This window comes from Macaca fascicularis, chromosome 8, assembly GCF_037993035.2.
Source record: "Macaca fascicularis isolate 582-1 chromosome 8, T2T-MFA8v1.1".
Lineage (NCBI taxonomy): Eukaryota > Metazoa > Chordata > Mammalia > Primates > Cercopithecidae > Macaca > Macaca fascicularis.
Genome location: NC_088382.1, coordinates 104485691 through 104499841, shown reverse-complemented (window position 1 = coordinate 104499841; position 14151 = coordinate 104485691). Strand labels below are relative to the sequence as shown.

The window sequence follows — 14151 nt, the reverse complement described above, 5'->3', positions numbered from 1 at the left end:
GTTACTCCTTGGTTAAAAGATACCCAAGACAAAAACAAATATAATACAGATATTTTTTTCATAGGACTAAGTTCAAAGTTAAAAAAAAGAAAGAAAGAAAAAAAATAAAAGAAAGATACTTACTTTAGAAAAGCAGCCATGTTTCCTTTCAAAGACTCTGAAGCTTTTTCTAAATTTATTGATCTTGAACATACCTAGGAATTTGAGTAATTTTCATTTGAATATGGGTACTTTTAAAAATGTAAATTATAATTTGAAAAGGCAGGATTTAAAAACAACTGAATTTTCCTTTTTCAACCAGGTACCAATCACAGATTTGGTTAAGTAACTTAACAGAAGAGACGAGACCAACGAGTAAGAACCCATCAAAAAGAGGGAATGGAATGTGACCATTTTAATAAGTACAGGTGTATACAAGTACCAAAGAATAACCTAGTTACCATGCTATACAGTTCTCACAGAATTTATCAAGTATGTTGCCAAATTATATTAAGTGATAAACCACAGAAATCAGTAGCTCCTGTCAGAAAAGAGTTAAAAAAATAAAAAAATGTTAAAACCAAAAAGAAAATAATTGAAAAGAATAACTGATTTATCACAAATATAGAACTAATGGTTCTATATTCATGAGCTATTCATGAATAGTTTAAAAAGGTAACCAAGGTTTAAAAAGTAAACAATGCCAACAAAGAATAGACACTAGTTATGGTTATATTAGTTATCTACAAATAATATTTTCATATTATTTTGAATTTATTCATTAGATTAGGATTCCTCCCCATATATTATTTATAAGAAGCCAAAATAAAATATAACTAGCGTAAAAGTCCATAATCTCAAGACATTGCTAAATATTTTCTACTTTGACACACACAAAAAATAGAATGTTCATAGTAGTATTAACCACAGTAGCCAAAAAGTAGAAACTGATGAATGAACACACAAATACAGTATATATCCATTCAATGAAGTACTATTCAGCCATAAAAAATGAAGTACTGATACACTCTCCAATATTGAAAACATGCTAAGTGAAGGAAGCCAGTTACAAAAGATCATCTATTTCATAGTTCCATTTACACAAAATATCCAGAACAGATAAATCTATAGAGATAGAAAGTAGATTAGTAGTTGCCTCAGGTGGTGCGAGATTGACAGAAAATGAAGAGTGACAGGTAATGAATAAGAGATTATTTTTCTGGGGTGAAAACAGGAAGTGAAGTGATAGTTGCCCAACTCTAGGAATATACTAAAACCCACTGACTTACACACTTTAAATGTGTGAACTGTATGGTATGTGAATTATATCTTGATGAAACTGTTATTAAAAAAAACAGGCTGGGTGCTCATGCCTCTAATCCCAGCACTTTAGGAGGCTGAGACAGGTGGATCACCTGAGGTCAAGAGTTTGAGACCAGCCTGGCCAACATGGTGAAATCTTGTCTCTACTAAAAATACGAAAAAAATTACGTGGATGTGGTGGCGCACACCTGTAGTCCCAGCTGCTCGGGGAGGCAGAGGCAGGAGTATCACTTCAACTCAGGAGGCAGAGGTTGCAGTGAGCCGAGATCAGGCCACTGTACTCCAGCCTGGGCAACAGAGAGAGACACCCTCTCAAAAAAAAAAAAAAAAAAAAAAGGCAGTGTTTTAAAAGTACTGTGTTCAAATACCATTCTCTGATTAACAAATTAACCTATCAGTAAATAATATCTGAGCATCTTGGAGTATGTATTATACACTTACATTCTAATAATTTTGCTCCTTTGCTGCCATATGTAAATATATTATGGTAAGTAATAAATATCTGAGTCTCCTTTTACAACAGATTATTTACTCACATAGTGAGATGCATTGTACATGTGTCATGGAACAATGTAGGGAACATGGGTTAACTTCTGATTAGCAAACCTAACAATATAAAGAAAATGAAGTAGGGCATGGTGGCTCATGCCTGTAATCACAGCGCTTTGGGAAGCCAAGGTGGGTGGATCACCTGAGCTAACAGATCATGTTATGTGAATGTCACACACCTCAATTTTAAAAAAGAAAAATTCACACTAGTGGGCATCTCAGTAGATGCTTTAATATTAAAATAATAAAGTTTAATACTAATAAACAAGATGAAATGGACAAATCCTTAGAAAGTAACTTTTAAAACTAACCCTAGAAAAATGAGAATACAGCTCTAGGATCACTGATCAAAAACCTTCCCACCATCCTGGCTGACATGGTGAAACCCCGTCTCTACTAAAAAATACAAAAAAAACTAGCCGGGCGAGGTGGCGGGCGCCTGTAGTCCCAGCTACTGGGGAGGCTGAGGCAGGAGAATTGCGTGAACCCGGGAGGCGGAGCCTGCAGTGAGCTGAGATCCGGCCACTGCACTCCAGCCTGGGCGGCAGAGCAAGACTCCGTCTCAAAAAAAAAAAAAAAAACCTTCCCACAAAAAAATTACCCAGGCCCAGACTTTTACTGGTAAATTCTACCCAACACTGAAAGAGCAATGACTTCATTTTTACACAGACTCTTCCAGACAACAAAAAAGACAGACGCCTCAACTTATTTATAAGGCAAGCATGACTTTGACACCAAAATCAAAGGCAGGACAAGAAAAAAAGAAATTTGTGCATTGCTGGGTGTGGTGGCTCACATCTGTAATCCTAGCACTTTGGGAGGCAGAGGTGGGAGGATCACTTGAGGTCAGGAGTTTGAAACCAGCCTCGCCAACATGGTAAAACCACGTCTCTATTAAAAACATAAAAAAATTAGCTGGGCATGGTGGTGGGTGCCTGCAATCTCAGCTACTCTGGAGGCTGAGGCAGGATAATCACTTGAACCTGGCGAAGGAAGTTGCAGTGAGCCGAAATCACACCACTGCACTCCAGTCTGGGCGACAGAGTGAGACTCCATCTCAAAAAATAAAAAATAAGGCCGGGCGCAGTGGCTCAAGCCTGTAATCCCAGCACTTTGGGAGGCCGAGGCGGGTGGATCACGAGGTTAGGAGATCGAGACTATCCTGGCTAACATGGTGAAACCCCGTCTCTACTAAAAATACAAAAAAAACTAGCCGGGCGAGGTGGCGGGCGCCTGTAGTCCCAGCTACTTGGGAGGCTGAGGCGGGAGAATGGCGTGAACCCGGGAGGCGGAGCTTGCAGTGAGCCGAGATCCGGCCACTGCACTCCAGCCTGGGAGACACAGCGAGACTCCGTCTCAAAAAAAAAAAAAATAAATAAATAAATAAATAAAAATAAAAAATAAAAATATGTGCATCAATCTCACACATGAATGTAGAAAAAAAAAATCTTCATATATTGGCAAACCAAGTTCAGCAATTTCTATTAAAAAAAGATCATGACCTAGTTGGGTCTATTCCCGACATGCAAAGGTGGTTTAACACTTGAAAATCAATTATACTTTATCACATGAACAGGTAAGGAGAGAAATTATGTGATCACTTCAATAGACATAGAAAAAATATTTAATACGATCTACAAATAATTCATTATTTTAAAAACAGGACCTTCAGTGAACTAAGGAGAGAAGGGAACTTCCTTAATCAGATAAGGAATAGCTACAAGAAAAACCTACAATAAACATCATTCTAAATGGTGAAATAGTGCTTTTCCCTCTGAGACTGGGAGTGAGATGAGGCAGTTCACTATTCCCACTTCTACTGAACACTGTACTGGAGGTAATAGCCAGCACATTAAGAATAAGTAAAAAGAGGCCGGGCGCGGTGGCTCACACCGGTAACCCCAGTACTCTGGGAGGCCGAGGCGGGTGGATCACCTGGGGTCGGGAGTTTGAGACCTGCCTGACCAACATGGAGAAACCCATCTCTACCAAAAATACAAAATTAGCCGGGCGTGGTGGCGCATGCCTGTAGTCCCAGCTACTCAGGAGGCTGAGGCAGGAGAATCACTTGAACCTGGGATGCAGAGGTTGCGCTGAGCAGATATCGCATCATTGCACTCCAATCTGGGCAACAAGAAAGAAACTCCGTCTCAAAAAACAAAAAGTAAAAATAAATCAAAATTAAAAGGTTAGAAAAGGAATAAACAAAATGCATTCTTCACAGATGACTGCATACATAGAAAAATGAAAAAAATATGGATAAAACAGAATTTTTAGAAGCTAAGCAAAGTTGTTGGATATAAAATTATTAGAAAGTTAAATTATACCTCTGCATCAATGCATAAACTATTTTCAAGTCTACATTTTAAGAATATAAAAATTTCAGACTCCTATGGAAAAATTAGAAAGTTCTAAAGGATACTAAAAACTACCTAAAGAAATCAAGAGCCCTCATACCCATTCACGGGTTAGGACACCCAATAATGTAAAGATGTAAATTATTGGGGGTCTCCCTAAGCATACTTTGGCTTGGGAGGCTGCCCATAAAATTTTTTCTAATATAAAAAAGAAGCTTAAAAAAAAAGAGACATAATTTCTTTCTAAACTGGTTTCTAAATTTAATGTAATTCCAAACAAAAATACAACAGATTTGTGGAACTTGACAATCTGAGTCTAATGTTTACACATAAAAATGCAAAGGACTGCCGGGCGTGGTAGCTCATGCCTGTAATCCCAGCACTTTGGGAGGCCGACACGGGCGGGTCACGAGGTCAGGAGTTTGAGACCAGCCTGGCCAATATGGTGAAACCCTGTCTCTACTAAAAACACAAAAATAAGCCAGGCATGGTGGTGCGTGCCTGTAATCCCAGCTACTTGGGAGGCTGATGCAGAAGAATCGCTTGAACCCAGGAGGCAGAGGTTGCAGTGAGCTGAGATCATGCCACTGCACTCCAGCCTGGGCAACAGAATGAGGGCCAAGAATAACCAATACAACCTTGAAAAAAAAGGTAGAACTTGCTCTCAATGGTATCAGGATGTGGACATAATGAGGTATGGATAGACAAATAGAAAAGTGGTATAAAATGGCTCAGAAACAGGCCCATACATATATAAACACCCGGCATACAATAAAGGTGGCCCTAGAGATTGGTGGAAAAAGATTAACCTTTCAGTAAATGGTGCTGGAACACTTCCTACTTCACACAAAAATCAACTCTAGGTTGATTAAAGATGTAAATGTGAAAGGAAGGCTATGCTATAAAGCTTTTAGAAGATATAATAGAAGAATATCTTCATGACATGATAGGAAAAAGCTTTCTTAAGCAACACGTAAATCACTATAATGGAAAAAAATTGGTAAATTTGATATTCAATTTAGGAGCTTTGGAACAATATAAAGAAAATTAAGCTGGGCATGGTGGCTCATGTCTGTAATCACAGCACTTTGGGAAGTTGAGGTGGGCGGATCACCTGAGCTCAGCAGTTCAAGACCAGCCTGGCCAACATGATCAAACCCCATATATGCCAATAATAAAAAAATTAGCCAGGAGTGGAGGCACTTGCCTGTAGTCCCAGCTACTCAGGAGGCTGAGGTGGAAGGATGGCTTGAATCCAGGAGGTGGAGGTTACAGTGAGCTGGTATCACATCACTGCACTCCAACCTGGGTGAGAGAGTGAGACCCATCTCAAAAAAAAAAACAAAAAAGAAAAGTCAAACTCAGTGAAGACATCTGCAATATTTAAAATTGGTTAAAAAAAAAAGAGAATATATACAGATCTCCTACAAAAATAAAGCTCCTTCCAAAAAACAGATGGACAATGTAACAGAAAAATGAGGCATAACACGGCCAGGAACGGCTCATGCCTGTAATCCCAGGACTTTGGGAGGCCAAGGTGGGCGGATCACTTGAGGTCGGGAGTTCAAGACCAGCCTGACCAAAATGGCAAAACCCCTTCTCTACTAAATATACAAAAATTAGCTGGGCGTGGTGGTGGGCGCCTGTAATCCCAGCTACCCTGGAGGCTGAGGCCAGAGAATCACTTGAAACTGGGAGGTGGAGGTTGTAGTGAGCTGAGATTGTACCACTGCACTCCAGCCTGGGCGAACTCCAGCCAGGCGCAGTGGCTCACACCTGTAATCCTATCACTTCGGGAGGCCAAGACAAGCGGATAACCTGAGGTCAGGAGTTTGAGACCAGCCAGGCCAACATGGCAAAACCCTTTCTCTACTAAAAATATAAAAATTAGCCAGGCATGTTAGCGCACGCCTGTAGTACCAGCTACTCAGGAGGCTGAGACAGGAGAATCGCTTGAACCTGGGAGACGGAGGTTGCAGTGAGCCGAGATTGTGCCACTGCACTCCAGCATGGCCAGGCAACAGAGGGGGTGCCATCTCAAAAAAATAAAAATAAAAAAGCAGAACTCCATCTCAAAAAAAAAAGAGGCATAACACTTGGAAAAGGTACCTCAAAAAACAAAATCCATGAGTAAAAATTAAATGAAGAGTTGTAGAAATGAAAACCTCAATGAGATACTGTTATACAACCACCTCACAGGCGATCTGACAACATCAAATGTTAACAAGGATATTGACCAATGAGAACACTCAGCCATCCTGGTGGTATAAGCCACTTGGTTTTTAAAAATTAATGTTGCAGATATATTTTTCCCTAGGTATATAACATAAACTGGTACATATGCACACCTAGATATATGTACAAGTATGTTCCAAGCAACAAAAACTACAAACAACACAAATGTCCCTCATCATATGTGTATATAGCCAAAAACTATAAAAAACACAAATGTCCCCCATCGTAAGACTGAAGAAATTGTGGCATAGTCCATAAAATATTCTACCTTTTTTTTTTTGGAGATGGAGTCTCTCACTGTCGCCCAGGCTGAAGTACAGTGGCGTGATCTCCGCTCACTGAAACCTCTGCCTCCTGGGTTCAAGCGAGTCTCCTGCCTCAGCCTCCTGAGGAGCTGGGATTACAGGGGACTGCCAGCAAGCTTGGCTAATTTTTTGTATTTTTAGTAGAGACAGGGTTTCACTATGTTAACCGGGCTGGTCTTGAACCCCTGACCTCATGATCCACTCGCCTCAGCCTCCCAAAGTGCTGAGATTACAGGCGTGAGTCACTGTGCCCACCCTCTTAAAGCAATGAAAAAATTGTTATTTATATACAACTTGAATAAATCTCACAAATCTCTTCAGTGAAAGAAGATGAAGAATACATATGGTATGATTCCATTTATATGAAGTTCAAAATAGGCAAATTAAAGAATGTTCTTTAAGGATGCATACAGAGGTGATACAACTATAAAAGCAAGGAAGAAAATTATGATCACAAAAGCCGGGGGAGTGGCTACCTCAAGGGAAGGTAGAGGAGGTTGTAAAGACCACAGCAAAGGCTTCTAAAGTGCTGGCAACGTATTTTTGGAAGTGGTATTATCTGCGCTTTATGTACTTCTCTCAATGTCTGTAACATTAAGACTGTTAAGAAAGAAGTAGAGTGATCCAGTAGAAACACAGATTCCACAGCACACGTGACAGACTAGAGGGGTTTGATTTGGGAGTTCTTAGTAAACAGGTGATGAAACAGATGAGTGAAGCTTTGGAATTAAATCAAAAATGATGAGTGAGCCAAGGACAAAAGTTCCATGAAAAGAAATACTAAAGGAAGAGCAATAGAGAAGTCAGTGAAGGACTAAGGAGAATCCAATGAAGATGCTGAAGAAACATGGGGGAGAACTAGAAAAAGAGCTACAGCAGAAGACCAGGCAGAAGGGCAGAGTCTGTCAAAAGTGCCAACTGTCAGGAACAGAAAGGCAAGGCAGACAGGAAAAAAGGAACTGGATTTGGCAATTCAGAGGTCACTGGTAAGCTTAAAGCAAATTATAAATCAAAAGGGGAAAGAAAAACATGTCATACCTCAAGAAGAAAGTCTATTTTCTCTTTATTTGGTCTAAGAAATAGTTGGTTAAATTGAACACTAATTGTTCTGCCTTCCAGTATATCACGAACTGTATTACAGGCACAAACTTTAAAACAGATTTCATCTAGAGCTTCATTTCTGTAGAATACAAAAGTAGATCAACTAATGTTATTTTTACTACAAAAGAAAGGTGTATATTACAAAATTATATTCACAAGAATAAGCCATTTGTTCTTGAGAGGTAAAATTTTAGAATATTCAAGTGTACTAATAAATATATAACAAATCATGGGGAGAAAGAAAGCAGAATAGGTTTTGAATTTATCAAGGGACAACTTAGTTACACATCAGACAACAGAATGAAATTTTGCTATGTATTATTTTTCCCCCAAGCGCTTTTTTTTTTTTTTTTTTTTTTGAGACAGAGTCTTGCTTTGTCACCCAGGCTGGAGTACAGTGGCGCAATCTCGGCTCACGGCAACCTCCACCTCCTGGGTTCAAGTGATTCTCGTGCCTCAGCCTCCTGAGTGGCTGGGACTACAGGTGTGCACCACCATGCCCGGCTAATTTTTGTATTTTTGGTAGAAACGTGGTTTCACCATGTTGGCCAGACTAGTCTCAAACTCCTGACCTCAAGTGATCCACCCACCTCACCCTCTCAAAGTGCTGGGATTACAGGCATGAGCCACTGTGCCCGGCCCCACAAGCACTATTTAAAACGGACTATATTAATTTTCCTTATATTAACAACATGAAAATAATGTCACAGAGCCATAGGTAATTTGAAGATGTGGTTTTGATAAACCAGAATGCACTTGCTGTTCTATTCAAAAATCAAAAAGTAACTTTTCAACTTACCCCTGTTGAGCTTTCTGAAAGAGTTCTCTTAGGACTGATTGTCGGAACTGGACGGGTAAACTCAAGGTTAGGTTGTCTTCAATGAAAATCTGTATTACCTCCTAGAACACATACATAAAGTTGCACCCATTTCAAAAATCACGGTAAAGTTTTTTACTTTAAACAAGTCTTTGTATAATGGAAAATACAAGTTGAAAAAATCACAAAAATATCTTACTATGAAAACCTTTTCTTCCTAAAATTTTAAAATTTGATTAAGGGCAAAAACAGCCCTGCTACCCCTTTTTTAAAACTGAAGATCACAAACCAAACATAAGAGGTAAGAAAGGAATCATTCAATAAGAGGCAATCCAGCTATGTTATTAGAAAAAAATTTTAGGCCAGGTGTGGTGGCTCATGCCTGTAATCCCAGCACTTTGGGAGGCCAAAGCAGGTGGATCATGAGGTCAGGAATTTAAGACCAGCCTGGCCAACATGGTGAAACTCCGTCTCTACTAAAAATACAAAAATTAGCCGGGTGTCGTGGTGCATGCATGTAATCCCAGCTACTGGAGAGGCTGAGGAAGGAGAATCACTTGAACTCAGGAGGCGGAGGTTGCTTTGAGCCAAGATGGCACCATTGCACCCCAGCCTGGTCGACAGAGCGATACTCTATCTCAAAAAAAAAAAAAAAAAGTTAATACTCTAAACATAAGTTCATAAAACAAACTAAAAAACACTAATTATATGGCCAGACACAGCGGTTCATGCCTGTAATCTCAGCACTTTGGGAGGCCAAGGCAGGTGAATCACAAGGTCAGGAATTCAAGACCAACCTGACCAAGATGGTGCAACTCTGTCTCTACTAAAAACTACAAAAATTAGCCAGGCACGGTGGCAGGCACTTGTAATCCCAGCTGCTTGGGAGGCTGAGGCAGGAGAATCGCTTGAACCTGGGCAACAGAGATTTCAGTGAACCAAGATCACGCCACTGCACTCCAGCCTGGGTGACAGAGTGAGACTCTGTCTCAAAAAAACAAACAAACAAACCAAAAAACTAATTAAAAAAATTCAGCTGAAAAAACATGCTAAGAAGTGATTCTAATAAATTTAAATGATTTAAAATATATTATCTGTGAACTACAAAAAATACCCACATTATAACATACAGACTTTTTCTTAGCTACTTCTCAAGAAGGGAAGAGCAGAAAAGAAAGAAAGGGTGTTGGTGAGAGAAGGGGGAAAGGAGATTTCTGAAAACGAAACTAATCAGCCACTACCAGAAAAGTACTGACATAAGTGGTTTCGAAACTGTGGAGCAACCACTAGCTTCACCTCCGTAACAAAACACGAGCAAGGCAGGGCTCCACAGGAGCAATACAGCAGCTTCGCAAGTGTGAGAAAACACACCTGTTATAGCTGCTCAACTACTACTTCATCAGCACTAAACAAAACCCACAGAGTTCATAAAAACACAATCCCATTCCAAGAAATACAGTTTCTACCATACTCCTGAATGTATAAGTGATGAATCTCAAAGATGCAACAAAATTGCTATTTTCCCCTTCTTAGCTACCCATTACACTATTTTCTGATTTTCGTATTTTGGAACTTTATTAAAGTCACAGTAACATGTGCTTTTCTCTGGGTGATATTCCTAAGGTCTTGCTGGCATAAGTCTTACCACTCCAGTGAGGATTTTTTGTTTTTGAGGCAGGGTCTTGCTCTGTCACCCAAGCTGCAGTGTAGCAGTGCTATCATAGATCACTGCAACCTTGAACTCCTGGGCTCAAGCGATCCTCCCACCTTGGCCTCCCAAGTGCTGGGATTACAGGTGTGAGCCACCACGTCCAGCCAACTTGTTAAATAATCTGTATTTTACGATAATTGATCTCACCCTTCATAAACCTTTACTAGGGAGATGTAACTAAAAGACCTCTAGCCTTTATTAAGTTCACTTGTATCGGTAATTAAACTTTAAGAAAGTTTAATTTTCTTTCCTGGGACAAAGCAATACTTTTAAAAAGGGCCAAAGACAGAGGAAAGAAGTGCCATCTTGTTTCCTGTCTTCATCTATTTTCTGTGAAAAACAAAAAAACCCTAGGTAAGAGAACTATAAAGCTGGAATAATACCCAATGGAGACACAAAACTAAAAGTAAGTTATGGCTTTATCATTTCATGATTCCTATTTTGAGTTAAACATGAATGAATGCACTGTTTATTCTCTAGAATGGAGGCTTTCCAATAAAGACTTTAAAAGCACAATTCTAATTCCCAGTTATTTTCATAACAAAACTGAAGATAAACACCCAGAGGTGTGGGGGGGGGTGGGGGGAGGGGGTGTCAATAAAAGTCTGAAGAGACTCATTAAGGCCTTTTCATGAACCAAACCAAGATGGTGAGCAGGCTCAAGAGCAGGTGGGCTCTGTTTTTGTTAACAGACCATCCAAACCCACCAGAAAAACTGCCGTGTTCACTGTGCTCCCTTTCTCCTTCAGTCTTACTATTTGGAAGGGCTAATAAAGCTGGACTACAAGCCACACGTCCAAAAGACACAAGACTTAATGTTTTGTAAAACTAAAAGCTATTAATATCTTAGCAGCCAACAATTCCAGCTGCAAACAAATGCACACACAACTAAAAGCTGTCTACCTGCAATTTTTAAATGTTAAAAGTTCTGCTTACAAGCATTTCTTACAAAATTTATTTAAAATAGGTCAACTCTATACCTTTAAGATAACAGCAATGATGAAGTAACATCTGTAGAATGCTTTGCCTTAGAATTTATGAACTATAACTTCTCACTAGATTCTCATAAGAATCTTAGGAAACGGGATAATTATTACCATTATGTTACAGGCCAGTCTGACAGTGTAAATGACTTGCCCCAAAACGCATAACTGGTAAATGGGTGGGGCGAGGATTTGAACTTAGTTTTGTCTGGCTTCCAAAACTTCACTGCATCCCCTTCATACATCTTACCTGATAGTTGCCAGATCTCAAACAAATATGGACTTGGCTATACGGAGTCAACTGTTGAGATGTACTGTCAGAAGAAGGTACAAGAACATCACATGCTTGACAATAGCCAGCTAACCGCTTCTCATCTATGGTACAATGAAGAGATAATGAACCTATCTGTAAAGTAAGAGGTATACACCATTATCCATTCATGTAATATAAACAATAGTCTAGCACCCCCTTAGCATATTTTAACAGTACAAGGAAATGCTAATGAAAAATTCAAGCCAGGCTGGGCACAGTGGCTCACGCCTGTAATCCCAGCACTTCGGGAGGTCAAGGCTGGTGGATCACCAGGAGTTCGAGACCAGCCTGGCCAACATGGTGAAACCCTGTCTCTACTAAAAATACAAAAATTAGCCAGGCGTGGTGGCAGGCACCTGTAGGCCCAGCTACTCCGGAGGCTGAGGCAGGAGAATCGCTTGAGCCTGGGTGGTGGAGGTTGCAGTGAGCCAAGATGGCGCCACTGCACTCCAGCCTGGGTGACAAAGCAAGACTCCATCTCAGAAAAAAAAAAAAGAAGAAGAAAAATTTAAAACTGGAGGAATCAAAAAGCAAAAGGTTAAAGGTTTAGAACAGGGGTCAAAAACTATTGCTCATAGGCCAAATCCAGCCTATGGTCTGTTTTTGTCTGTCTCTTGGGCTTTAAACTATGCAAAGGGGACAAAAAAATAGTAAGAATATGCACTAGAGACTGAATGTGGCCCAGAAAGCCTAGAATATTTGCTAACTGAATATTTGCTAACTGCCCCTTTACAAAGAAAGTTTGCTGAAGCTTAGAGTTTTCAGGCCAACATACAAAAGGTGGCCATGATTATCATACCAAGTAGGTATGACAAGACATTAACAAAGAGTGTTAACATTAAAAACAAGCTTAAAGGTTTTAAAAGACATATACCAGCAGAGATTTAAAGGAGAGAGCAAAGAAAGCATAATCATCACTCAATTGGGAAGAACAGAAATGCTTCTACCCAAACAGGATTTAAAAAAAAAAGTTTGAAAAAATATGTAAGTTTTAAATTACTATACCTGAAATGCCGTAAAATTAGAAACCAGATGAATTTCCTAGGCAAAGTAAAATGGGGATTTCTAACAGGTCTATCTAGAATAGCTAGAGTACTTAAACCTCTAGGGTATTTAATCAATATCTCTACTAAGAATAGCAGATTGAAGTGGGAATTTTCCCAGGCACCAGGTATACAAAAACCTAGTTATATATATATACGTTACAATTCAGTCATCTGAATCATAAAAAGAAAAATGCAAATGAAAAACACATTAAAAATGTTTACCCATATTAGGAATTAATGAAAGGCAAGTTTATAAAAGATACTGTATTTCTCGCATCAAGTTAGCAAAAAAAAAAAAAATTTGTTAAAAACTCACTGCTAACTGAAGTGCCCTATGAGAAATTTACCTGGAAAGTAATTTGGTTTAATAAATTATAGCCTCAGAAAAATAAATAACCATTGACATGGTAATAACTGTAGGAACTTAAACGTATCTGAAATCTGAAGAAAAATTTAGGCTTCAAGATACAAATATTGCAGCTATATAATAAACAACCTAAATGCCCAAACATAAGGGAAATTAGGTAAATCAGAGTACTTCCCCATAACATGATACATTTATAATGCCTAGTCAAAGATTTAAGCAAGATACAGAGTATTTACAATATGAGCTTAACTGTACAAAAACAGAGAGAAAAAAAACTGGAAGAAAATTTACTAGATTTGTAAAAGGGGTTATATTTCCAGATTATATTATTACAGATTTTTAAAAACCAGTTTTAGTACTTTCTTGAACTTCACACATTTATAATAATGAACATGTTTTTATCATCAGAAAAATCAAAGCCAAAAAAATGTATAGATGTTTTAAAGAACTGAATATTAAGTGCCTATTATGACTGGATTTACCTCTGCAATTAGTTCTTTGGTTCTAAAAAATTTTTCCCTGGCATTTTCATAGACAGCTGAATTTGTGGAGCCTTGCTGGAAGTATGCTGCGCCCAAATCATAGCACACCTGAAATAATAATGAACACCAATTTGCTTAACAATTTCTCAGGTACTTAAGAGCTGACAGAACCAAAACTGTATCTCAGGAAAACACAGAAGAAAAGATATAAAAAAATAGATATTCCAAGGAGCAGTGCTACCATCAGTGTTCTTAGTCACAAGCAACATAAACCAACTCTGGTCAATTTACGCAGAATATTGATTTACTGAGTAGATTTTAGGTCGCCTACAGAATTGTTAAAAAGGCTAAAGAATCTGTCTAGAAAAAAGGGCAGGGGAGGCATGCAGTCAGGATGACAGCCAACACTTGTCTAGTGAAGAATCTCAACAGTAGATTCCACAGCTCCTGTCACCTGTAGCCACCAGGACCAGACCCTGAAAGCAGCAGTTACACTCCTGCAAGTGCTGTCCCCAGAAACTAGATTTTACTGTCACTGTTGCCGCTACCCACCACCACAATGGTTTCTCCATCACCCTCAATG

At 39.1% G+C, this 14151-nt stretch overlaps 1 protein-coding gene across 22 annotated transcripts in view; it reads right to left on the bottom strand.

Moving 5' to 3' along the window:
* INTS8 (integrator complex subunit 8) overlaps nucleotides 1-14151 on the bottom strand; it is a 57174-nt gene that overhangs the window by 30643 nt on the left and 12380 nt on the right. For 13 of the 22 annotated variants that reach the window (XR_012416539.1, XR_012416537.1, XR_012416540.1 and 10 more), the window contains 5 exons: nucleotides 13569-13676; nucleotides 11611-11766; nucleotides 8649-8749; nucleotides 7787-7928; nucleotides 124-194 (listed from right to left, as the gene is read on the bottom strand). Coding sequence is in view for 17 of the 22 variants with exons in the window: in XM_073999106.1 (XP_073855207.1) it covers nucleotides 124-194; nucleotides 7787-7928; nucleotides 8649-8749; nucleotides 11611-11766; nucleotides 13569-13676 (578 nt within the window). In the remaining 5 variants the exon portion in view is untranslated. The remainder of the gene's footprint in view (nucleotides 1-123; nucleotides 195-7786; nucleotides 7929-8648; nucleotides 8750-11610; nucleotides 11767-13568; nucleotides 13677-14151) is intronic. The other 9 variants (XM_073999111.1, XM_073999112.1, XM_073999117.1 and 6 more) reach the window with 4 other exon arrangements.